A 24,249-nucleotide genomic window follows, 5' to 3' on the forward strand; every position below is an offset into this window, starting at 1 on the left:
TAATGATGCTGAAGATTCTACTTTGGGTGTAAAGGAGTAGGAAGGGCACGGGGCACTGCTAGCTTCAGTGGGCCTGAATCTTTGTCTTTCCTTCTGATTTGGGGAAAGTGCAAAAATGGGGAAACGCAATCGGAGTGAAGAAGAGGCCGGCTTATTTTCCTGAAATACACGGCCCGCAAGCCCAAACCCATTTCCTGGGTGTCCAGGCAGCGTCCTGCAGCATCTCCAAGGCCCGCCCGCCCCAGCCCAGCGCCCGGCAGCCGGCGCCTCCCAAGCCCCCCTCCGGCCAGGAGCCTCCGCCGCGTGGCCCCGCCGCGCCCGGCCTGGGAAAAAAGTTTCCAAACGACGCTGCTCTGCGCTGATTGGCCGAGGCGGACGCGGTACCGTGGAGCAGCAGCCAATGGGCGGCGCCGGCCGCGGGCTCCGGGGCGGGGGCGGGGTCCGGGGGGCCGGGGCAGCACCGCCCCTCACAGCCGCCGCCGTCGCCGCCTTGTCTTCGCTGCGCCTGCTCCGGTAAGTGCGGGGCTGCGCGGGGCTGGGGTCGGGGTGGCTGCCCGGTGACCTCCTCCGCGACTGGGAAGGCTCCTCTGCCCCGCCCCAGGACCCTGGAACCCCGGGCCACCGCCTGGCAGGTACCCCCACGCCCCTCGCTTGCGGGTCGCTTCCCGGCCGCCTGGACTCCCCTGGTCCCCGGGCTCCAAAATCCCGCCTCCCTGGAGCCTCCGGTCCTAAAAAGTTAGGCACTGAGTGCCTTGCCACCCGTGCGTCCCTCGCGCCCGCCCCTCGCCCTTGGCAACTTTGTTTCTCTTTCTGCGCTGGTCTCTCTTCCACCCGGTTGCCCTCTCCTCCTTCCGGGACTTCCTGGGTGGTTCAGCCTTGCCCTTCCCCAAACTCCCACTGCCAGGCTCCATCCTCTTTCTCCTCTTACTCCCTCCCCATACTCCTTTCCTAGATGCCCCTCCTTTCTTTTCTCTTTCTCTCTCCTACCCCTCCATCCTGCCACCCCCTTCCCTGCGACCCTAGACCCCCCGATTGCAGCGCTACCCCTGCCCTCACACCCACTGTCCCGCCCCTGCAGGCCTCTTTCCAAAAACCTCCCCCTGCTCCCTCCCTCCGGGAACATGTTTGGGGGAGTCTCCTCTCCGCTTTGCTCCCGTCTCTGCCGCAGGACGGTTCTGGTTTCTTCTGACAGCACATTGGGGACGGATTGGGTAAAGGACGAAAATGCTTATTCCGCAGATTGAGTGATGGCTGGGCTCACCTGCCTCTCTGAGGTCCTGGGAAACCCCGCTTGTCACCTTGACGCCTATTTTGGGGAGGCGACTTTATCTTTTCCCAGCCGTCTCAGGCTTTCTGCCTCCTGAGGGCCTGAGCTTCCTGGATGGCTTTGTCCGTGGTTAGTACCAGGTTGTGCCTCTTAATTTCTACTTTGAGCCCGAGGCCCCTTTTAACGTTTTAAAGAAAAGGCCTTTGGAGCACGACCTGGGCAGGTTCATCATTTTTAGTTTTGTTATAGTGTATTCTAGAACAGGATGGTATTTTAGGTAATGGGTTGGGTGTTTTGAAGATTAATTAGATCCCAGCTATTCCCGAAGCCTCTTGTTACCCGACCACCCAAGCCTCCATCACCTCATTGGTATACAACCCCCCCCTTTTGTTTTTTTTTTTTTGTTTTTTTTTTTTTTTTTTTTTTTTGAGACAGTGTCTCACTCTGTCACCCAGGTTGGAGTGCAGTGGCTTTTTTATCTTGGCTCACTGCAAGCTCCGCTTCCTGGGTTCAAGCGATTCTCCTGCCTCAGCCTCTGGAGTAGCTGGGACTACAGGTGCGTGCCACCACACCCAGCTAATTTTTTCTATTTTCAGTAGAGATGGGGTTTCACCGTGTTAGCCAGGATGGTCTCGATTTCCTGACCTCGTGATCTGCCCACCTCAGCCTCCCAAAGTGCTGGGATTACAGGCGTGAGCCACCGTTCCCGGCCTACAACCCGTTTTGAGCCTTTCCTTTTAGTGTGTGTTTTGTGTAGGATTAAATGCAGATGATGTGTGCCGCTGAAGTCTCAGGGGCCTTTGATTCATATATTTTATCCCATGTTGGATAACAGTTTATTAACTTGACTTATTCTGTTAGGATGTTATTTTTGTTTCCAAAGTGTGTTCTTTTATTTTATTTATTTATTTATTTAGAGACGGAGTCTTGCTCTGTTGCCCGGGGTGGAGTGCAGTGGCGCGATCTCGGCTCACTGCAACCTCAGCCTCCCAGCAATCTCAGCCTCCCGGGTTCAAGTGATTCTTCTGCCTCACCCTCCTGAATAGCTGGGATTACAGGTGTGTGCCACCATGCCCGGCTAATTTTTAGTAGAGATGGGGTTTCACCGTTTTGGCCAGGCTGGTCTTGTACTTCTGACCTCGTGATCTGCCCGCCTTGGCCTCCCAAAGTGCTGGGATTACAGGCATGAGCCACTGCACCTGACCCTATCATTATTCTTTTTTTTTTTTTATGTAGAGGCAGAATCTTGCTTTGTTGCCCAGGCTGGTCTCAAATTCCTGGGCTCAAGCAGTCCTCCTGCCTCGGCCTCCCACAATGCTGAAGTTACTTACAGGCATGAGCCACTGCACCCAGCCCAAAGTGTGTTCTTTTGCCTTAGAATGTGTGAACCGAGAAATGACACTCCTTTTCCTCACAAGGTAATTTCCTAACATGAGCATGCCCGTGTACAGGAAGTTTGTGCCTGCAGCTAGTACTATGTGTGCACCTCGTGCAATGGATGTAGGTGCTTTTTGTCTGCCCCCTTAAGCAGTGCCCAGCACTTAGCATGTGTTCAAGAAATGTTTGAAAAGGGATGGAGGAGACAAAACCACAGTAGGAAAAATTCTTTCCCTGGAACTTGGTTCAGTAGAATAAAATTATCCTGGAACAATAGCTATTTTATTTTTTGTCCAAGTTTTTGTTTGTTTGTTTTTTGAGACAGGGTCTCACTCTGTCGCCCAAGCCGGAGCACAGTGATGCAGTCACAGCTCACTGCAGTCTCAACCTCTCAGGCTCAAGCAATCCTCTTGCCTGAGCCTCCCAACTATTTGGGACTAAAGGCACATGCCACCATACCTGGCTAATTTTTAAAATTTTTTGTAGAGATAGGGGTCTCACTATGTTGCCCAGGCTGGTCTCGAACTCCTGGGCTCAAGCGATCCTTCTGCCTCAGCCTCCCAAAGTGCCGGGGTGGGAGAGAGCCACGGTGCCTGGCCTAAGCTTTTTAAAATCTCTAAAGCAATCTATACTTACTGTATATATGTGTATATAGTGTATCTTAAAGCAATGTATCAGGTACATATCCACAGGGCTTGCTTTACCCCCATTCTGGTGCATCCTCCAGACCCTTTTCTATTCTATGTGCAGAGAGAGGGAAGTAAACAAAAATGGGCACCCATTTTTAACATATCGTGAGCTTTCTTCCATATTAGTACATACAGTTCTTAACAACTGCATCGTTTTCCATTCAGTCCTCTGTTGACATTGAGGTTTCCAGTTTTCCACATTAGTGAATGATGGTGTGCATCTTTGAACATGGATCCTTGCCGGCCTAAGTATTTTTGTAGGCTGATCATTATAAACTTGGAAAGCACAAAGACAGAAGCCAGGCTTGCTGACTCTTGACTGATGTTACCCTAGTGATGTCACTTCTGCAAAATGCAAAGCCTGCGTCCTGGCTGTTGGAGCATGTGCGGACATTTGGCAGCTTCTTTCCCTTCCCTCCCGCTCTTCTGTTTGTTTTGATTAGGAAGGATACAGAGTGGGGATGGAGAAGGGTGATGAGTTAATTATTGATGGTTTCTTTATGTTTATTGCTCCTGACTAGCTGTGCTGGCTTTCTTCTCTCAGAGGAAGGCTGAAAGAGATTGCTTTGCTTTTTTTCCAGAGTTTTAAAATCAGAGGTGTGTGTCTCAAGTGTATTTTCAGACTTTTTTCTTAGCTTTAATCATGTAAAACATGCAAAAAAAAAAAGCATGTGGAAACAATTTTTTTTTTCTTTTTTGAGATGGGTTCTCACTCTGTCACCCAGGCTGGAGTGCCGTGGGGCGATCTCAACTCACTGCAACCTCCGCCTCCCAGGCTCAAGTGATCCTCTCACCTCAGCCTCCTGACTAGCTGGGGCCACAGGCGTGCATCACCGCACCCAGCTAATTTTTTGTATTTTTGGTAGAGATGGGGTTTCACCATGTTGCCCAGGCTAGTCTCGAACTCCTGAGCTCAAGTGATCTGCCTGCCTCACCCTCCCAAAGTGCTGGGATTACAGGTGTGAGCCACCACACCTGCCCAGAAACAAATTTTTGAAGGAGGCATAGATCTCAGTTGTGCAAAATAGATACTTTTTGTCCCACTGGGTCCTAGTTTGTCATTGTTTCTTGCATGCTCCCATCAGATTTGTCCACAGAGATGCTGGGGCAGAGCTGATGGTGTGATGGTGTATTGAGAACGCAGGTTAGTGGCACACAGATGAAATAAATGCATGTGGGATCCATTTTTAAGATAGCAGGTGCAAAGTTGTATATACTGAGACCAAGTATTAACACCTGTCTATTAAAGTGCCTTTTAAAACACTGTGTGAGGGCCGGGCACGATGGCTCACACCTGTAATCCCAGCACTTTGGGAGCCCTAGGCGGGCAGATCACCTGAGGTCAGGAGTTTGAGACCAGCCTGGCCAACATGGCGAAACCCCGTCTCTCCTAAAAATATAAAAAGTTAGCTAGGTGTGGTGGCGTGCACCTGTAATCACAGCTACTAGGGAGGCTGAGGTAGGAGAATCGCTTGAACCTGGGAGGCGGAGGTTGCAGTGAGCTGAGATCATGCCACTGTACTCCAGCCTGGGCAACAGAGTAAGATTCTGACTCAAAAAAAAAAAAAAAAAGACTGTGTGGGCCAAATGAAACAAGTGAATCTGATCTCCAGTCAGTCATTTTGCAACACCTGGGAAGCCTTGGACCTGAATGCAAAGACCCCTTGAACTTGGATCTAGTTCGTTTCTGCTGCTCACATGCACATTTAGGGATGACCAAGGCATACAGTGTTTCTGCTTCCAAGAAACAGAGCGGTTGTCCTGTTTAGCCATCTCTTACAGTTGCACAGCTTAGAGAGGATAATGTTTGCAAACAATTTTTGAAATGTCTAGCACACAGCAAACAGAAGGCAAATTTAGTACTTAATGCTGATAAAATAAGGCAACCCTTGCAAGTCATCTTGCCTGCTTTCTGCTGCAGAGAGTAGTGCAATAGAACTTTCTGACGTTTTCATGTTGTTTGTTTGTTTATTTATTTATTTATTTATTTATTGAGACAGAGTCTCGCTCTGTTGCCCAGGCTGGAGTGCAGTGGTGCAATCTCCGCTCACTGCAACCTCTGCCTCCGGGTTCAAGCAATTCTCTTGCCTCAGCCACCCAAGTAGCTGGGATTATAGGCACACTCCACCACGCCTGGCTAATTTTTGTGTTTCTAGTAGAGACGGGGTTTCACCATGTTGCCCAGGCTGGTCTCGAATTCCTGGGCTCAGGCGATCCACCCGCTTCGGCCTCCCAAAGTGCTGGGACTACAGACGTGCATCATGATGCCCGGCTGATTTGTGTATTTTTAGTAGAGACGGGGTTTCACCTTGTGCTAGTTTCAAACTCCTGTATTCAAGCAATCTGCCCACCTCAGTCTCCCAAAGTGCTGGGATTATAGGCGTGAGCCATTGTGCCCTGCCCCTCTCTGACATTTTTAAATGACAAAGGCAAAAATCTTATACTTTTTTTTTTTTTTTTTTTGAGACGGAGTCTAGCTCTGTCGCCCAGGCTGGAGTGCAGTGGCGCGATCTCGGCTCACTGCAACCTCCGCCTCCTGGGTTTACGCCATTCTCTTGCCTCAGCCTCCTGAGTAGCTGGGACTACAGGCGCCCGCCATCTCGCCTGGCTAGTTTTTTGTAGTTTTTTGTAGAGATGGGTTTTCACCGTGTAGACCAGGATGGTCTCGATCTCCTGACCTCGTGATCCACCCGTCTCGGCCAAAAATCTTACACTTTTAAGATTGCTGTTTTATGATAAAGTGAAGTGCAGCTGTTACTTCTTCCTTCTTCGCCTCCAGCATCTCTCTTCCTTAAGGATAGCTTTTAAAATGTAAGGGTTTTTGGTTGAAATGCCGTACCTGTGGTTTTTGTCTCTTGGTTGGGGTGAAAGATTTTGCAGGCTGTGATATAAATCCAGTTCTGTGCTTAGTTTCTCTGCAGTCCTTGAAATCCAAAACCAGATCCCTCGTATCAGCCCGTTATAATTAGAACCTGCCCCACAATAGCTGTACCTCCTAAAACATCTCAGATTCATTTCTTTCCTGAGGATTAAGTTTTTAAACCTTACTGGCCAAGATAACAGTGTTTTAAGAAGCTCTTTTATTATCATTATTACTATTATTACTCTTTTCTTTTTTTGAGATGGAGTCTTGCTTTGTCACCCAGGCTGGAGTGCGATGGCAGGATCTCGGCTCACTGCAACCTCCGCCTCCCGGGTTCAAGAGATTCTTCTGTTTCAGCCTCCCGAGTAGCTGGGATTACAGGCATGTGCCACTACGCCCAGCTAATTTTTGTATTTTTAGCAGAGATGGGGTTTCACCATGTTGGCCAGGGTGGTCTTGAACTCCTGACTTCAAGTGATCTACCGACCGTGGCCTCCCAAAGTACTGGGATTACAGGCATGAGCCACCGCACCCTGCCAGGCTTGGGTGTTCAAGGAAGAGAAAGAAGGCAGTGTGGCTGGGACATGAATGAGAGGTGGTAGGGTAGGAAATATGTAGAAAACTATGCAGGGGCCTGATCACATTGAATCTTGCACATCTTTTTCCTAACTTCAGGAGGAGTCAGTGCTTTTGTTGTTCCTGGTTCCTCACTTCTTCACTTTATTGTATGCTGACGACCTTCCATGCTGTGGACTGAGACTGCCCTCAGTAGGATCACCAATGTCTTTTTTTTTTTTTTTTTGAGGCAGAGTTTCACTCTTATCCAGGTTGGGGTGCAATGGCGCGATCTTGGTTCACTGCAACCTCCGCCTCCTGGGTTCAAGCGATTCTTCTGCCTCAGCCTCCCGAGTAGCTGGGATTACAGGTGACTGCCACTACACCTGGCTAATTTCTTGTATTTTTAGTAGAGATGGGGTTTCACCATGTTGGCCAGGCTGGTCTCGAACTCCTGACCTCAGGTGAATCACCCGCTGTGGCTTCCCAGAGTGTCGAGATTACAGGCGTGAGCCACTGCACGGAGCCACCGGTGTCTTAATGGCCACACAGTGCTCATTGATAGATGCCTTGGCCCTGGGCTATTGTTGCTATAGAATTGGTTTGATGACAACATATTACATGAGATCTGGGCTCATTAGAGCTTATGGCTTGAGCAGCGAGTCATTGGCCTAGGTTTATGCTGCTCCTGGCCTCGTTAATGACTGCTATTAACACTCTACCCCCTTTTTAATTTTTTTGAGTGGGGTCTTGTTCTGTTGCCCAGGCTGGAAGGCTGGAGTGCAGTGATCTTGGCTCACTGCAGCTTCCGCCTCTCAGGCTTAAGTGATTTTTCCTGCTTCAGCCTTCTGAGTAGCTGGGACTATAGGCGCGCACCGCTGTGCCTGTTTAATTTTTATTTTTGTATTTTTAGTGGAGATGGGGTTTTACCATGTTGGCTAGGCTGGTCTCAAACTTCTGACCTCAAGTGATCCGTTTGCCTCGACCTCACAAAGGGTTGGGATTACAGGCATGAGCCACTGCTCCAGGCACCACTCTACCCTTTTGACTTTGAGCAAGTAAGGTCATTGACGACATACATTCATTAGGATTCCTGCGTGGCAGAAATCTAACCCCAACTGGTGTAACCAAGACAGGGAATTGATTATCTCATAACCTTAAATCAGGTGTGGCTGCATCCAGGTGTTCAAATGATATTGTCAGGACCCAGGCTCTCCATGCCTTGGCCATGCTTTCCTCTGTTTTGGCTTCACTCTCAGGCAGGCTCTCCCTTCTGATAGCAAGATGACCACCAGCAGTTTCAGGCTTACCTCCAGCCACCTTACCAACCCTAGTGGAAGGAGAGTTTCATTTTTGACAGCTGTGCAAAAGGTCTGGACCTGGGCCCTCATTGGCTCAGTATTAGGCCCATCCTTAAGCCAGTCATTGGCTCAGCATGGGTTAGACCCATACCTGTCACTGGCTGAGCATGGATTAGGCTCACACTATCATTGGTTCTGCGTGAATTAGGCCCACCTCTGTCATTGGCTCAACGTGGGTGAGGCTCACCCTATCATTGGTTCTGCGTGAATTAGGCCCACCTCTGTCATTGGCTCAACATGGGTGAGGCTCACACTGTCATTGGTTCTGCGTAAATTAGGCCCACCTCTGTCACTGGCTCTGTGTGGGTTAGCCCAACTGGTGAGCTGATCACTAAGGATATGAGTAGGCATATGCCTCCTCCCAGATGCAGAGGATGATATCAGATCCCTCTGAACTCATGAAATGAGTAGGGTATTCTCCGAAGGGAATATTGTGCTGTCACAGAAGATGGAAAAATGAATGCACGTCTGGAAAAAAAAAAAACTACAAATCATTAGCTTTGTATGACATTTATTTTTTGTTTATATGTTTTTGAAATGGAGTCTTGCTCTGTTGCCCAGGCTGGAGTGCAGTGATATGATCGTGGCTCACTGCAACCTCTGCCTCCTGGGTTCAAGTGATTCTTGCGCCTTAGCTTCCCGAGTAGTTGGGATGATAGGTGCCTGCCACCACACCCAGCTGATGTTTGTATTTTTAGTGGAGACAGGATTTTACCATGTTGGCCAGGCTGGTCTCAACCCATCTGCCTGAACTCCTGACCTCAAGTCATCTGCCTGCCTCAGCCTCCCACAAGTGCTGGGATTGCAGGCATGAGCCACCACGTCTGGGCATATGACATTTCGCCTTTCTGCCTTGATCAAACTTTCAGAGAATCTGCTTCCCAGAGGGTTGGGTGGGTCGGGAAATAGCATGTTTTCTCTGAATGAAAAAGTATTGAAAAAGTAGGAGAGAGAAAGGATGTGAATATGGGTCCCAACAAATGTAGAGTTATCAGTAAGTTCTGTGCTTGAATCTAGGTACAATTGTGCATTTCCTGGTTCTGCGTGAATTAGGCTCACCTCTGTCATTGGCTCAACATGGGTGAGGCTCATTAACTTCCACCAGAAGTTAGTGGTGGTGTCTGTGTTGACGCTTACATGTTAAGCCTAATGATTTCATGTTTTAACCGCAACTATAACTTGTTGGTTGTATCTTAGAAAGTGATGGTTTTTGCTCATTCTTTTGTCCCCAAGGATACACACCAGCCTCTGAGTTCTCCTGAGGGAAGGAAGGGACCTTGGACAAAGTTTTTTTTTTTTTTTTTTGAGAGGGAGTCTTGCTCTGGTGCCCAGGCTGGAGTGCAGTGGTACAATCTCGGCTCACTACAACCTCTGCCTCCTGAGTTCAAGTGATTCTCCCGCCTCAGCCTCCCAAGTAGCGGGGATTACAGGTGCACACCACCATGCCCAGCTAATTTTTATATTTTTAGTAGAAACGGGGTTTCACTATGTTGACCAGGCTGGTTTCAAACTCCTGAGCTCAGATGATTCGCCCGCCTTGGCCTCCCAAAGTGCTGGGATTACAAGTGTGAGCCACTGTGCCCGGCCTTGGACATAATCTTTTTTTTTTTTTTGAGACAGAGTCTCACTCTGTTCATTCAGGCTAGAGTGCAGTGGTGCAATCTCGGCTCACTGCAACCTCTACCTCCTGGGTTCAAGTGATTCTCCTGCCTTAGCCACCTGACTAGCTGGGACTACAGGTGCCCACCACTGCACCTGCCTAATTTTTGTATTTTTAGTAGAGACAGGGTTTCACCATATTGGCCAGGTTGGTCTCGAACTCCTACCTTGTGATCCACCCACCTCAGCCTCCCGAAGTGCTGGGATTATAGGCTCAAGCCACTGAATCCAGCCTGGACACAATCTTATTTGAATTTCTTATGCCCTTTTGACAAGCTCAGAGCCTCAAATAAATTCAGAATATAGGTGATTACATCAGACAGACTCTTATCAACAGGGAGTATACAAACCATTAGTCCAACTGTTAATAGAAGTCTGCTTTCTTGCCGGGTGTGGTGGCTCACACCTATAATCCCAGTGCTTTGGGAGTATGAGGCAGGAGGATCGCTTGAGCCCAGAAATTTGAGACCAGCCTGGGCAACATAGTAAGACTCCATCTCTTAAAAAAAAAAAAAATTAGGTGGGCGTAGTGGCACACACCTGTAGTACCAGCTAGTCAGGAGGCTGATGCAGGAGGATCACTGCCGCCTTGGAGTTCAAGGGTGCGGTGAGCTATGATTGTGTCACTGCACTCCAGCCAGGATGACAGATAGAGACCCTATCTCTTAAAAAAAAAAAAAAAAGAAAGAAAGAAAAAAAAAGAAAATTTGCTTTCCTCACCTCTCCTGTGAATCAGCTCAAAGTCCTGAGAGCCAGAGCCCTTACCAGCCACATCCTCTAGCTGTTGGCTAATTTGTTTCATCTTCTTTTGGGTAATTCTCCAGAATTACATCTCCTTCCTCTTCTTCACCTCCCAGTTACTCCTGCACTCAGTTCTTCGTCTTTCCTCCTCCACTGTGTAGAAACTCTTCTTGCTCACACCGCCAGTGACCGACTTTCGCTCAGCCTCATGGATATTTTCCAGCCCTTATCTTCCCTGCTTCTCTGTTGCATCCTTGTGACACTGGAATGTTTCCCTTTTTTCCCTTGAAACCGTCCACTCCCAGGACAGCACACTTCCTGATTCTCATTTCTCTCACTCCTCATCTCTCTCTCTTTCTCTCTGTTTCTTCTTTGCCTCCTTTGGTTACCATTTCTTAAATTGCCCACCTTTCCAATATTGGCATTATTCTTTGTTCCATACAGAGTCCGTAGGAGATTCTCTCATTGTCACAAGGAAAAGAAAAACCAGCTACAGACGCATGACTCTCAAAAGGATATTGTTGACCCAATTTCAACCCTAAGTTTCAGCTCCGATATTGCATGTAGGTGTGTCATGGACATGTCAAGCTGTGAATGTCTGAGACTAAGTTTGTTATCTCTCCCTAACCCCCCACCCACCTACCCAAGAGTTTTCCTTTTTTTTGGAGACGGAGTCTCACACTGTTGCCCACGCTGGAGTGCTGTGGCGTGATCTCGGCTCACTGCAAGCTTTTCCTCCTGAGTTCACTCCATGCTCCTGCCTCAGCCTTCTGAGTAGCTGGTACTACAGGCGCCCGCCACCACGCCCGGATAATTTTTTGTATTTTTAATAGAGACGGGGTTTCACCATGTTAGCCAGGATGGTCTCGATCTCCTGACCTCGTGATCCGCCCGCCTCGGCCTCCCAAAGTGCTGGGATTACAGGCGTGAGCCACTGTGCCTGGCCAAGTTTTCCTTACAGTAGTCCTTTTTTTTTGAGATGGGATCTTGCTCTGTTGCCCAGGCTGGAGTACAGTGGCATGGTCATGGGTCACTGCAGCCTCGACCTCTCCTTGTCCTTAATCCTCTCAAGTAGGTGGACCTACAGACACACCACCATGCCCGGCTAGTTTTTGTATTTTTTGTAGAGATAGGGTCTCACCAGGTTGCCCGGGCTGGTCTGGAACTCCTGGGCTCAAGCATTCCACCTGCTTTGGCCTCCCAATGTGCTGGGATTACAGATATGAGGTACTGCACCCAGCCACCTTCTGAAAGTCTTTATCTCTGGTGATGGGGATGGTGGTGGCACCCAGTTGCCTAAGGTAGAGCCTCAGAAGATGTCCTCACCTCCTTTTTCTCTCTCCCCTACCCCAAAAGTCATAATTCGTCAAGTTCTGGTAAGTTTGCCTTTTAGGTATTTTTGGAGTCCATTTCTGTCCCCTCCATCTTCATTCCTACTTTGTTTTTTTTAGACAAGGTGTCACTGTCTTGCCTAGGCTGGAGTGCAGTACGGTGATCATAGCTTACTGCAGTCTCCAATTCCTGGACTCACATGATCCTCCTTCGTCAGCCTCCGGAGTAGCTACGACTACAGATGTGTTGCACCACACCAGTCTAAGTTACTAAAAAGTTTTTTTTTTTTTTTTTTTTGGCAAGGTAGAGTCTTGCTATGTTGCCCAATCTAGTCTTGAACTCCTGGCCCCAAGTGGTCCTCTTGCCGTGGCTTCCCAAAGTGCTGGGATTGTATGTGTGAGCCAGTATACCTGGTTATTCTCACTTTCTAATTCAGGCCACCTTCCTTTCTTTTTTTTTTTTGAGACGGAGTCTCGCTCTGTCATCCAGGCTGGAGAGCAGTGGCCGGATCTCGGCTCACTGCAAGCTCTGCCTCCCGGGTTCACGCCATTCTCCTGCCTCAGCCTCCTGAGTAGCTGGGACTACAGGTGCCCGCCACCTCGCCCGGCTAGTTTTTTGTATTTTTTTTTTTAGTAGAGATGGGTTTCACCATGTTAGCCAGGATGGTCTCGATCTCCTGACCTCGTGATCCGCCCATCTTGGCCTCCTAAAGTGATGAGATTACAGGCTTGAGCCACTGCGCTCGGCCCTCTTTTTTTTTTAAAATAGGATCTCACTTCATTACCCAGGCTGTAGTGCAATGGCACTATCTTGACTCACTGCAACCTCTGCCTTCTGTGCTCAGGTGATCCTCCCATCTCAGCCTCCTGAGTAGCTGGGAACACAGGCATGTGCCACCACACCTGGCTGATATTTTTCTATTTTTAGTAGAGACGGGGTTTCACCAAGTTACCCAGACTGATCTCAAACTCCTGGGCTCAAGTGATCTGCCTGCCTTGGCCTGCCAAAGTGCTGGGATTACAGGCACAAGCTACCGGACCTGGTCTCCACCTTCCTTTCTTGCATTGCTGCAGGAGCTCCCTTTCTTAGGCCTTGTCCTTCCTCTGCCTGTCCATGGCCACCAGGACCAGCTATTTAAGCAGGAGAGCCCATCATATCACATTCATATCACATCACTTTCTTCCTTAAACTTCCTCCAGTGGTTTCTGATGGCCACTAAGTTTCTTAACATCTTGCACAAGCCGTCTGTGACTTAGCCCCTCTATTTTAGTCTCTCCAGGTTCACTTCCACTCCTCAACTTTCAACCCAAGCCTACTAGACTCCCTCTAGCTCCCCTAACAAGTGCCTGGCTGTTTCTCCTCATTCCTTCCTACCCTACTCAATTACCATTGCCTTCCAGTTCTTTTATATTCTTTCTTTTTTTTTTTTCAGATGGAGTCTTACCGTGTCACCTAGGCTGGAGGTACAGTGGCACGATCTTGGTTCACTGCAACCTCTGCCTCCCATGTTAAAGCGATTCTCCTGCCTCAGCCTCCTGAGTAGCTGGGACTATAGGCGTATGCCACCATGTCTGGCTAATTTTTGTATTTTTTTTTTTTAGTAGAGATGGAGTTTCACCATATTGGCCAGGCTAGTCTCGAACTCCTGACCTCATGATCTGCCTGCCTCAGCCTCTCAATGTGCTGGGATTACAGGCGTGAGCCACTGCACCTGGCTCTTTCATATTCTTTCACATGCTCCTCGTGTGTCACCTCTTCTAGGAAGCCTTTTTGGACTCTCAGGTTGAGTTTGGAACTTCTTAAATATCCTGGGCACTGATAGAAATGTTTATTATCTTGATTGTGATGATGGGTTTTCAGGTGCATACATATTTCAAAACACACCAATGTATATACGCAAGTATATGCAATTTATTGCATGTCAAAATCCTGTGCACATTTCTGCGGCTACACTAGGCACATAGTTTTATCAAAATTTACATGGGGTTGGGTGCGGTGGTTCACGCCTGTAATCCCAGCACTTTGGGAGGCTGAGGTGGGTGGTTCACTTGAGGTCAGGAATTTGAGACCAGCCTGGCCAACATGGTGAAACCCTGTCTCTACTAAAAATAAAAAAATCAGCCAGGCGTGGTGGCACATGCCTGTAATCCCAGCTGCTCAGGAGGCTGAGGCATAAGAATCATTTGAACCCAGGAGGCAGAGGTTGCAGTAAGCTGAGATCACGCCACTGCACTCCAGCCTGGGTGATAGAGCAAGATTCTGTCTCAAATAATAATTATAATAATTATTATTGTTTATGCATAATTTCCATTCCAGCCCCCACTCCCCCTCTCCATCCACCAGACTGTGAGGCCCCTTTAGGGAAGGCAGGCATCTTGGAGACATTTTATGTGGCTCCCTAGGTCCTTTAGTAGGTGCTCAATAAATATTTGCGTGGGGATGTCCATGAGCCTTGATGTTAACCCAGGGCATGTAACAGGTGAGTGGATTGTCTTTTGTTTGGGTTTAGCTTCAGATTTTTGGCAGTATTGAATAATTTAACCCAGCATAAAGTTTTTTTTTTTGTTTTATGTTAAATAGGATCACCTATTCAACCAGATGTGGGTAATCATTTTAAAACCTTCTCCCCTAGACACCATGCCACAAAGAGAGTGATCTCTTCCCCTGTTTTCACAATGGAGGACTCCGGAAAGACTTTCAGCTCCGAGGAGGAAGAAGCTAACTATTGGAAAGATCTGGCAATGACCTACAAACAGAGGTCAGTCTGAGTTCACCTGCTTTTCTTTTTTTTTTTTTTTTTGAGATGGGGTCCTGCTGTGTTACCTAGGCTGAGTGTGGTGGCGATTCCTAGGTGTGATCATAGTGTACATCTGCCTTAAACTCCTGGGCTGAAGTGATCCTCCTGCCTCAGCCTCCCAAGTAGCCGGGTCTATAGGTGTGCTTCACCAGGCCAGGCTTTTTTTTTTCTTTTTGTGGAAACGGGTCTCACTATGTTGCCCAGGCTGGTCTTGAACTCCTGGACTCAAGTGATGCACTCCTGCCTCCCACAGTGTTGGGATTACAGGTGTGAGCTCTCTTTCTTCTATAAAAAGAACAGCAACCCTTTATTTCAGGCCTATTATGTGCCAGGCAGTGTGAAACGCTTAACTTATACTATCTCAAAACTACCCATGAAAAAACTATTAGCACCCCATTTTATAGATGAAGAAACTGAGCCTCAGTGAAGGCAGATAACTTGCCCACAGTCACACAGCCAATATGTAGCAGAGCTGGAATTTGAACTCCAGACCTATGGTCCTGATTATCCTACTATGCTACTTTACATTTTGTTCGCTTATTTTCTTTTTCTTCTTCTTTTTTTTTTTTTAATTGAGACAGAGTCAGTGGCACCATCTTGGCTCACTGCAGCCTCCACCTCCTGGGTTCAAGCAATTCTCATGCCTTAGCCTCCCAAGTAGCTGGCATCACAGGCGCCCGCCACCATGCCTGGCTAATTTTTTGTGTTTTTAGTCAAGATGGGGTTTTGCCATGCTGGCCAGGCTGGTCTCAAACTCCTGGCCTCAAGCGATCTGCCTGTCTCACCCTCCCAAAGTTCTGGAATTACAGGCATGAGCCACCATGCCTGACCTTCCATCTTCTTTTCTTTTTTTTGAGACGGAGTTTCACTCTTCTTGCCCGGGCTGGAGTGCAGTGGCACAATCTCGGCTCACCACAAGCTCCGCCTCCCGGTTTCAATCGATTCTCCTGCCTCAGCCTCCCAAGTAGCTGGGATTACAAGCATGCGCCACCACACCCAGCTAATTTTGTATTTTTGGTAGAGACGGGGTTTCTCCATGTTGGCCAGGCTGCTCTCGAATCCCAACCTCAGGTGATCCACCCGCCTCGGCCTCCCGAAGTGCTGGGATTACAGGCGTGAGCCACTGTGCCCAGTGTCCATCTCATTTTCTAGAAGGGTTTTTATCAGTTCCTAGATGCCACATCTGGTAAGTTCTTTGTGCACAGGGAAAGAGCTTTTCCCTATACCTAGCAAAATATATTGCTGCAGATTATAAGATTTGAAACTGTGTTTTGGTCAGTGCTCATATCTGGGAGGTGTGTGTTTGTGTTTGGTTTGGCACTGTTTTTATTTCTAATGGGTCTTTATAATTTGCACATAGAGACCTTATTCCAATCCCCTTCGTTTCCTTTATTTATTTTAGATTTATTTTAGGGCCAGGCACAGTGGCTCACATCTGTAATCCCAGCACTTTGGGTAGGCAGATCGCTTGAGCTCAGGAGTTTGAGACCAGACCAGGCAACATGGCAAAACCCTGTCTGTACAAAAAATACAGAAATTAGCAGGCATGGTGGCATGTTCTTACAGTCTCAGCTACTTGGGAGGCTGAAATGGGAGAATTGCTTAAGCCTGGGAGGTCGAGGCTGCAGTCACCTGTGATCGCACCTCTGCATTCCAGTCTGGGTGACAGAGCGAGACTCTATCTCAAATAAATAAAAGTTATTTCAGAGTCAGGGTCTCACTCTGTCACCCAGGCTGAACTGCAGTGGCTCTTCACAAGTGTGACCCTATCTCACTGCAACCCCTGGGCCCGAAAGTGATCCTCCTGCCTCAGCCTCCCAGGTAGCTGGCACTACAGGTGTATGCCACCATGCCTGGCTGATTTTTAAACACATTTTTGTAGAGAAGAGGTCTTGCTATGTTGCCCTGGCTGGTCTCAAACTCCTGTCCTCAAGTAATTCTTAATGAGCCACTGTACCCTGACCCTCCTAACTTCTTTATTCTAATTTGACTTAAAGGTAATTCAGGCTTGATATTTTAAAAATGTTCCTTGAATTTGGCCAGGCATGGTGGTGGCTAACGCTTGTAATCCCAGCACTTTGAGAGGCCGAGGCAGGCAGATCACCTGCAGTCAGGAGTTTGAGACCAGCCTGGCCATGAGAGGCTGAGGCAGGCAGATCACCTGCAGTCAGGAGTTCGAGACCAGCCTGGCCAACATGGTGAAACTCTGTCACTATTAAAAATACAAAAATTAGCTGGGTGTGGTGGTGCACGCCGGTGGTCCCAGCTACTCGAGAGGCTGAGGTAGGAGAATCACTTGAACCCGGGAAACAGAGGTTGCGATGAGACGAGATTACAGCACTGCACTCCAGTCTGGGCAATAGAGCGAGACTCTGTCTTCAAAAAAATTACTACGTGACAATTAACAATTCTGCTGTAGGGCAGAAAATACGCAAGAGGAACTCCGAGAATTCCAGGAGGGAAGCCGAGAATATGAAGCTGAATTAGAGACGCAGCTGCAACAAATTGAAACCAGGAACAGAGACCTCCTGTCCGAAAATAACCGCCTTCGCATGGAGCTGGAAACCATCAAGGTGAGGGGCTGAGAGCAAGTGTGCTCAGGTGTAGACAGGCTTCCAAGACAGGCATGGCATGCTTGGCTGGAAGAAGGAACCCTGCAGTGAAGGGACTCCAGACCCTAGGCCCATGCTCATCTCTGGAAGGGCCTGTGGGGCAGATGTGATCTTTGAACTCTTTGTGCCTCTAGTGGGTGATGCCTTTTGTTTTTTCTTTTTTGAGACAGAGTTTCACTCTTGTTGCCCAGGCTGGAGTGCAGTGGCGGGATCTCAGCTTACTGCACCCTCCAACTCCCAGGTTCAAGTAATTCTCCTGCCTCAGTCTCCTGAGTAGCTGGGGTTATAGGCGCCTGCCACCATGCCCAGCTAAATTTTTTTTTGTATTTTTAGTAGAGACGGGGTTTTATGTTGGCTAGGCTGCTTTCAAACTCCTGACCTCAGGGGATCCATGATGGGTGGAGCTTTGAGAAGCAAGTCACTCATGTTCCCATGGACTTTCTTGGTTGTCCTCACCGATTTTATAGGGCACATGGCAGGAAGACTTTTTTTTTTTTTTTTAAATAGGGTCTTGCTCTGTTGCCCATACTGGGGTACAGTGGCTGGATTACAGCTCACTGCATCCTGGACCTCTCAGGTTTAAGCAGCCCTCCCACCTGGGCTGGGCATGGTGGTGCATACCTGTAATCCCGGCACTTTGAGAGGCCGAGGTGGACAGATCACAAGGTCAAGAGATTGAGACCATCCTGGCCAACATGATGAAACACCGTCTCTACCAAAAATACAAACATTAGCTGGGCGTGGTGGTGCGCACCTGTAGTCCCAGCTACTCAGGAGGCTGAGGCAGGAGAATCACTTTAACCCGGAGGTGGAGGTTGCAGTGAGCTGAGATTGTGCCACTGCACTCTGGCTTGGCAACAGAGTGTGACTCCGTCTCAAAAAAAAACCCAAAATCCTCCCACCTGAACCTTGAGAGTAGCTGGGACTATAGGCATGTGGCACCACGCCTGGTTAATTTTTGTATTTTTTATAGAGACAGGGTTTCGCTATGTTGCCCAGGCTGGTCTTGAATTCCTGAACTCAAGCAGTCCCTCCTGCTTTGGCCCCGCAAAATGCTGGGATTACAGGCATGAGCCACCACCTGACCAGGGAGACATTTTTAGGGTATGGAGGTGTTGCTAGAGTAATATTATCAGGTCCAGTGTTGTAGCCCTTAGCTACATTCAGCTGCTGAAATTTAATGAATTAAATAAAAACTTCATTCCTCAGTTGCAGTAGCCACATTTCAAGTGCTTAGGAGCTATGTTTGGCCAGTGAATTTCCTTAGTGGACAGAGGGGCTGTAGAACATTTCCTTTATTACTGAAAGGTCTGTTGGACTGTGCCAGTTCAGAGCAGGTTTCTCGACTTGGCTGCTGTTGATATTTGAACCTGGATCATCCTCCATTGGGAGGGACTGAGGTTTGCTTTGTGGCTTTTTTGTCTGTTTGTTCGTTTTTTATGAGACAGAGTCTCGCTCTGCTCTGTCACCCAGGCTGGAGTGCAGTGGCGCAATCCCGGCTCACCGCAAGCTCCGCCTCCCGGGTTCAAGCCATTCTCCTGCCTCAGCCTCCTGAGTAGCTGGGACTACAGGTGCCCATCACCACGCCCGGCTAATTTTTTTTGTATTTTTAGTAGAAACGGGGTTTCACTGTGTTAGCTGGAATGGTCTCGATCTCCTGACCTCGTGATCTGCCCGCCTCGGCCTCCCAAAGTCCTGGGATTACAGGCGTGAGCCACCGTGCCTGGCCTTTTTTTTTTTTTGAGATGGAGTCTTGCTCTGATGCCCAGGTTGGAGTGCAGTGGCCGGATCTCACCTCACTGCAACCTCTGCCTCCCAGGTTCAAGTGATTCTCGTGCCTCAGCCTCTTGAGTAGCTGGAATTACAGGCACCCTAAAGTGCTGGGATTACAAGTGTTAAGTCACCCCGCCTGGCCACATTGTGGGATGTTTAGCAGCATCCCTGACGTCCCCCTTCTAGATGCCAGTAGCATTTTCCCCACCTCCAAGGTGGTGAAAACCAAAAGCACCTCTAGACATAGCCAGGTATCCAGAGACCCAGTGCTCTAAAAGGTAAAGACCGTGCCTTCTGTACATTCTATAGGGCTCAGCAAGGGATCACTAAGTCAACACTGTGCCCCAGAGACTGGCTCTCAGCCCTGCTGCCAGCCGGCATCACTGGGCCAGCTTCATAAACATCCCACAGGCCGGACCCTCTCTCCCCATTCCCATCTCCCTGCCCCGCTCTGAGGTTCCATTTCTCAGTAAGTCTGGGTGGGGCCCTGGTATTTCTGCGTGTGTGTGTGTGTGTTTTCTCTCATTAAGCTCCCCATATACATTTTGATGAGCTGCTTCATGGAAGAGTCAAAACTGTGTGTGCCCAGGGCTAGGTGTGATGGACGGTGAACGGGGAAGTGCTGGTTGCCTTCTTTGGGTAGACAAACCTAACACCATGAAGCAGTTGGGGACTTGGAGCTCAGTCACAGAACTCTGATCTGGGAGTCTTTCGAGAGAGAGGACTGGCTGGGTGCGGTGGTTCATGTCTGTAATCCCAGCACTTCAGGAGGCCGAGGTGGGCGGATCACCTGAGGACAGGAGTTTGAGACCAGCATGACCAACATGATAAAACCCTGTCTCTACTAAAAATACAAAATTAGCCGGGCGTGGTTTTGCGTGCCTGTAATCCCAGCTACTTGGTTGGCAGGAGAATCACTTGAACCCCGGAGGTGGAGGTTGTGGTGAGCCGAGATAGCGCCATTGCACTCCAGCCTGGGCAACAAGAGCGAAACTGTCTCGAGAAAAAAAGAGAGAGAGAAAAGGACTGCACAGGTTGAGGGAGGCTTTGCGGAGGTTGTTTGCAGGTGTGTGTGTGGCTGACACTTGGTGTTTGGGGGATGGGGCTAAAGGGAGAGTTGATCTGTACCCGTCACAGGTGTGGACAAGAATGGGTGTCAGGTGAGCCTTGGCAAGCCCAGCTTTACTAATGTATAGGAAAGGGTGTGGGACCAACGAATGGATCGGGGGTTTGGGGTAGGGCAGAGGAGAGGTCCCAGACACGTTGAAGGTGGGCAGTGAAGCTGAAGCTTTCTGTTGGAGACCACAGAATCTGGCTGGCCATCCGCAGATCCATCTGCCCCATCGGTATTGTTTGATCAGCCTGCAGTGGTTTTTGTTCAGCATTTCCCCATGAACGTTTTCCAGCATATAAGGCTGAAAGAATGTCCAGTGAATACCTGTGTATCCACCAGCACCTAGGCTCTACCAATAATATTTACCCTACTTGCCTTTTATTATAAATATTCTCATCCATCAAAATTTGTAGAGCTTCCTGTAAAAAGATGGATTTCTGGCCAGGCATGGTGGTTCACACCTGTAATCCCAGCCCTTTGAGGGGCTGAGGAGGGAGAATCTCTTGAGACCAGGAGTTCAAGGCCAGCCTGGGCAACTTAGCGAGACTTTGTCTCTACAAGAAATAAAAATAAAAAATTCACTGGACATGGTAGTGCACACCTGTAGTCTCAGCTACTCAAGAGGCTGAGGCGGGAGGATCGCTAGAGCCCAGGAGGTTGAGGCTGCACTGAGCTGTGATTGTACCATTGCACTCCAGCCTGGGTGACAGAGCAAAAGTTAAAATAAAAAATAAAAAACCTGAGTAGTGGTTGCTTACAACACACATTCTCGAGTTTCCCCCAGTCCCTGTATCCCTGACACTGAGAGCTTAGTGTCATTTCTGCCTCTGTCTGTGCTGGGCCTGCTTCACCCATTTGTTAACAGCTGAACACCTGCTACACGCAATGAGGAATGATTATCGTTCTTTTTGTGGTTGTTGTGGGAGACAGAGTCTCCCTTTGTCATCCAGGCTAGAGTGCAGTGGGTGACAGATGTCAGCTCACTGCAACCTCTGACTTCCAGGCTTAAGTGATCTTCCCACCTCAGCCTCCCAAGTAGCTGAGATTACAGGCACCTGCCACACCACACCTGGCTAATTTTTGTTATTTTTTGTAGAGACAGGGGTTCATGTGCCCAGGCTGGTCTGGAACTCTTGACCTCAAGTGATCTGCCTGCCTCGGCCTCTCAGGGTGCTGGGATTACAGGTGTGAACCACTGTGCCTGGCTGATGATAGTTCCTAAATTGAAGGGGATTCCGGGTTGAAAAGCTGGGTAGGAGGAAGATTAGTGGTATGAACCGCAGTTTGGATAGGATAACAGGCCCTCCACGGATCCTGAGTAAAATATCAAGCAGTTACTAAGTAATTCTTTGCTTCAAGACTGAGCCCTTGGACCTGGCATGGTGGCTCATGCCGGTGATGCCAGCACTTTGGGAGACCGAGGCGGGTAGATCATGAGGTCAAGAGATTGAGACCATCCTCGCTAACATCATGAAACCCTGTCTCTACTAAAAATTTAAAAAATTAGCTGGGCGTGGTGGCATGTGCCTGTAGTCCCAGCTACTCGGGAGGCTGAGGCAGGAGAATTGCTCGAACCTAGAAGGCAGAGGTTGCAGTGAGCTGAGATTGCGCCACTGCACTGCAGCCTGGTGACAGAGTGAAACTCCATCTCAAAAAGACTGAACCCTTGAACCTACCGGAGACTCCTTCATTTACAACCACATGTCGGATGCAGGAGACTCACAGCGCACAGCACAGCAAAGAAACACGGTACCTTAGAATAACGAGGACCCTGCCACCAGCAAATATTTGTCAGTCACCTAAGAGAAATATATTCAGCTGGGCCGGACTTCTTAACAACTGGCTTATTCATCACGGGTTGAATGAAAAAGCCTTTAAGGGACCAAACAGAGCATCTGTTGATGCCCCCATCAGCTGACAGCTTATTCGAATTAGCCCCAAATGGCAGCACAACTTTTCCGCAACAGGTTTTCATGTCCACAGGTTCCAAGGAGATCGCTGAATCCCTAACGCAGGTGCTGGAGCCCACTCGCTGCGTCCTCCTGGAGCCTGCGTTTGAATTTAAGTTAATGACTTAAGATCCTGTTTTATTTGGAGATGTTCCCAAATAAAGGGTATGAGGCGATGAGAGCCACGCCTGGGAACGGGGCCTGGTCTGCCTCTACTTGCTGGGTGCAGATACTTCTCTGCTTATAGCCAGGAAATGGGGAGGGTGGTGCGGGCGGGTGGGGGCATGTGGTCCGCCCTCCCCATCCTTCCAACGCTGTAAATCATCTGCTTGTTCTTTCTTTGGAGTCTTCTTGCACAATGGCTCTCGCCACGCCTCTCTGGCCTACGCACCATTACATCACCCTCCTGGGTGCATCCGGACTTTCTAGCAACGGCTTTGTTTACTTGATTGAGTAAAGAGGAGTTGGCCTTTTTAACTTTTAAATTAGACCTTGCGCCTTTCTTGTGGGAAGTGTTTTCTCTCATGTTTGTAGAATCTAGGATGGGTGTTTTGTGTTTTCAGTTTTGATTTTTTTTTTTTTTTTTTTTGAGATGGGGGTCTCTGTCACCCAGGCTGGAGTGCAGGGGCACAATATTGGTTCACTGCAACCTCCGCCTCCCAGGCTCAAGTGATTTCCCTGCCTCTGCCTCCAGGGTAGCCGGGACCGCAGGCACATGCCACCACTCCCAGCTTTTTTTTGTATTTTTGGTAGAGACGGGGGTTTCACCGTGTTGGCCAGGCTAGTCTCGAACTCCTGACCTCAAGTGATCTGCCCACCTTGGCCTCCCAAGTAGTTGGAACTATAGCTGTGTACCGCTATGCCGGGCTAATTTTTGTATTTTGGTTTCACCATGTTGCCCAGGCTGGTGATTTTTTTTTTTTTTAAAGCGTCGGCCTGGACTAGAGTGTAGTGGCATGATCATAGTTCACTGCAGCCTCAACCTCCTGGTCTCAGGCAGTCCTCCTGCCTCAGCTTCCCGAATAGCTAGGACTACAGGTGAATGCCACCACACTTGGCTGTTTTTCAATTTTCTGTAGAGACAGAGTCTTGCTATGTTGCCTACGCTAGTGTGCCTCTGCCACCTAAAGTGCTGGGATTACAGGCAGGAGGCACCGCACCTGGCTCTGGGTGTTTGGTGAAGGAAAATAATTTGGAAGCAGAGTGGGAACAGAATCGAGTGAGCACGGGAGTGGGCAGGTGATCTGGATGGAAATGGTTGAGGGCTGGTTAGCATAATTGCTTAAGGACACCTGCTCAGGAGGCTGGGGTTTGATCTCGGCTCAGTCATTTGCCACCGATGGGTCTCTGGACTTGTTAAGTAATTGAGCCTCAGTGTTCATGTTTCTGAAGTGGAATTAAACCAGACAACATAGGAAGCGTACGTAGCCCGGAGGCCGGCACAGAATAAGCATGTAATAGATGTTATTGCTGCAGTTGGCAACAGGGAATCATTGAGAAGCTGGACTGTTCTTTGGTAATTAACAAGATCTCTCCTCCTTTTCTCTCCCTTTCTCTTCCTCCCTCTCTCCTTGATCACTTCTTCCTCTCTCTCCTCCTCCCATCTTTTTTTTTTGAGACAGAGTCTTGCTCATCACCCAGACTGGACTGCAGTGGCACAGTCTCTGCTCACTGCAACCTCCGCCTCCTGGGTTCAAGCGATTCTCCTGCCTCAGCCTCCTGAGTAGCTGGGATTATAGACACCCACCACCACACTCAGCTAGTTTTTTTGCATTTTTAGTAGAGACAGGGTTTTACCATGTTGTCCAGGCTGGTCTCCAAACTCCCGACCTCAGGTGATCCACCTGTCTCAGCCTCCCAAAGTGCTGGGATTACAGACGTGAGCCACTGCTCCTGGCCTTTGTTTTTAAATAACCCAGAGATTGGAATGTTCCTTCTGTCTCCATGCTACAACGGGGAGTCCTGGATGAAAAATTGAGAATAGTTAACTGTTGTATAACCAAGTACATGCTGCCTTCCCATTGTTGTGGGCACAAAAAACAGAAGTCATTGAGATTCCTTTTTCTTTTCTTTTTTGAAACGGCAAGGTCTCACTCTGTTGCCCAGGTTTGAGTGCAGTGGTGCAATCACGGCTCACTGTAGCTTCAACCTCCCAGGCTC

At 48.8% G+C, this 24,249-nt stretch overlaps 1 protein-coding gene across 9 annotated transcripts in view; it reads left to right on the top strand.

The window, feature by feature from the left end:
* Positions 1 to 431: 431 nt before the first annotated feature.
* The window catches only part of NDE1 (nudE neurodevelopment protein 1), an 83,769-nt gene continuing 59,951 nt past the window's right edge, over positions 432 to 24,249 (top strand). For 5 of the 9 annotated variants that reach the window (XR_004055522.1, XM_030925658.1, XM_030925656.1 and 2 more), the window contains exons 1-2: positions 14,477 to 14,602; positions 17,061 to 17,214. Coding sequence is in view for 8 of the 9 variants with exons in the window: in XM_030925658.1 (XP_030781518.1) it covers positions 14,520 to 14,602; positions 17,061 to 17,214 (237 nt within the window). In the remaining variant the exon portion in view is untranslated. The other 4 variants (XM_030925659.1, XM_030925660.1, XM_030925662.1 and 1 more) reach the window with 4 other exon arrangements.

Source organism: Rhinopithecus roxellana, chromosome 20, assembly GCF_007565055.1.
Source record: "Rhinopithecus roxellana isolate Shanxi Qingling chromosome 20, ASM756505v1, whole genome shotgun sequence".
NCBI lineage: Eukaryota > Metazoa > Chordata > Mammalia > Primates > Cercopithecidae > Rhinopithecus > Rhinopithecus roxellana.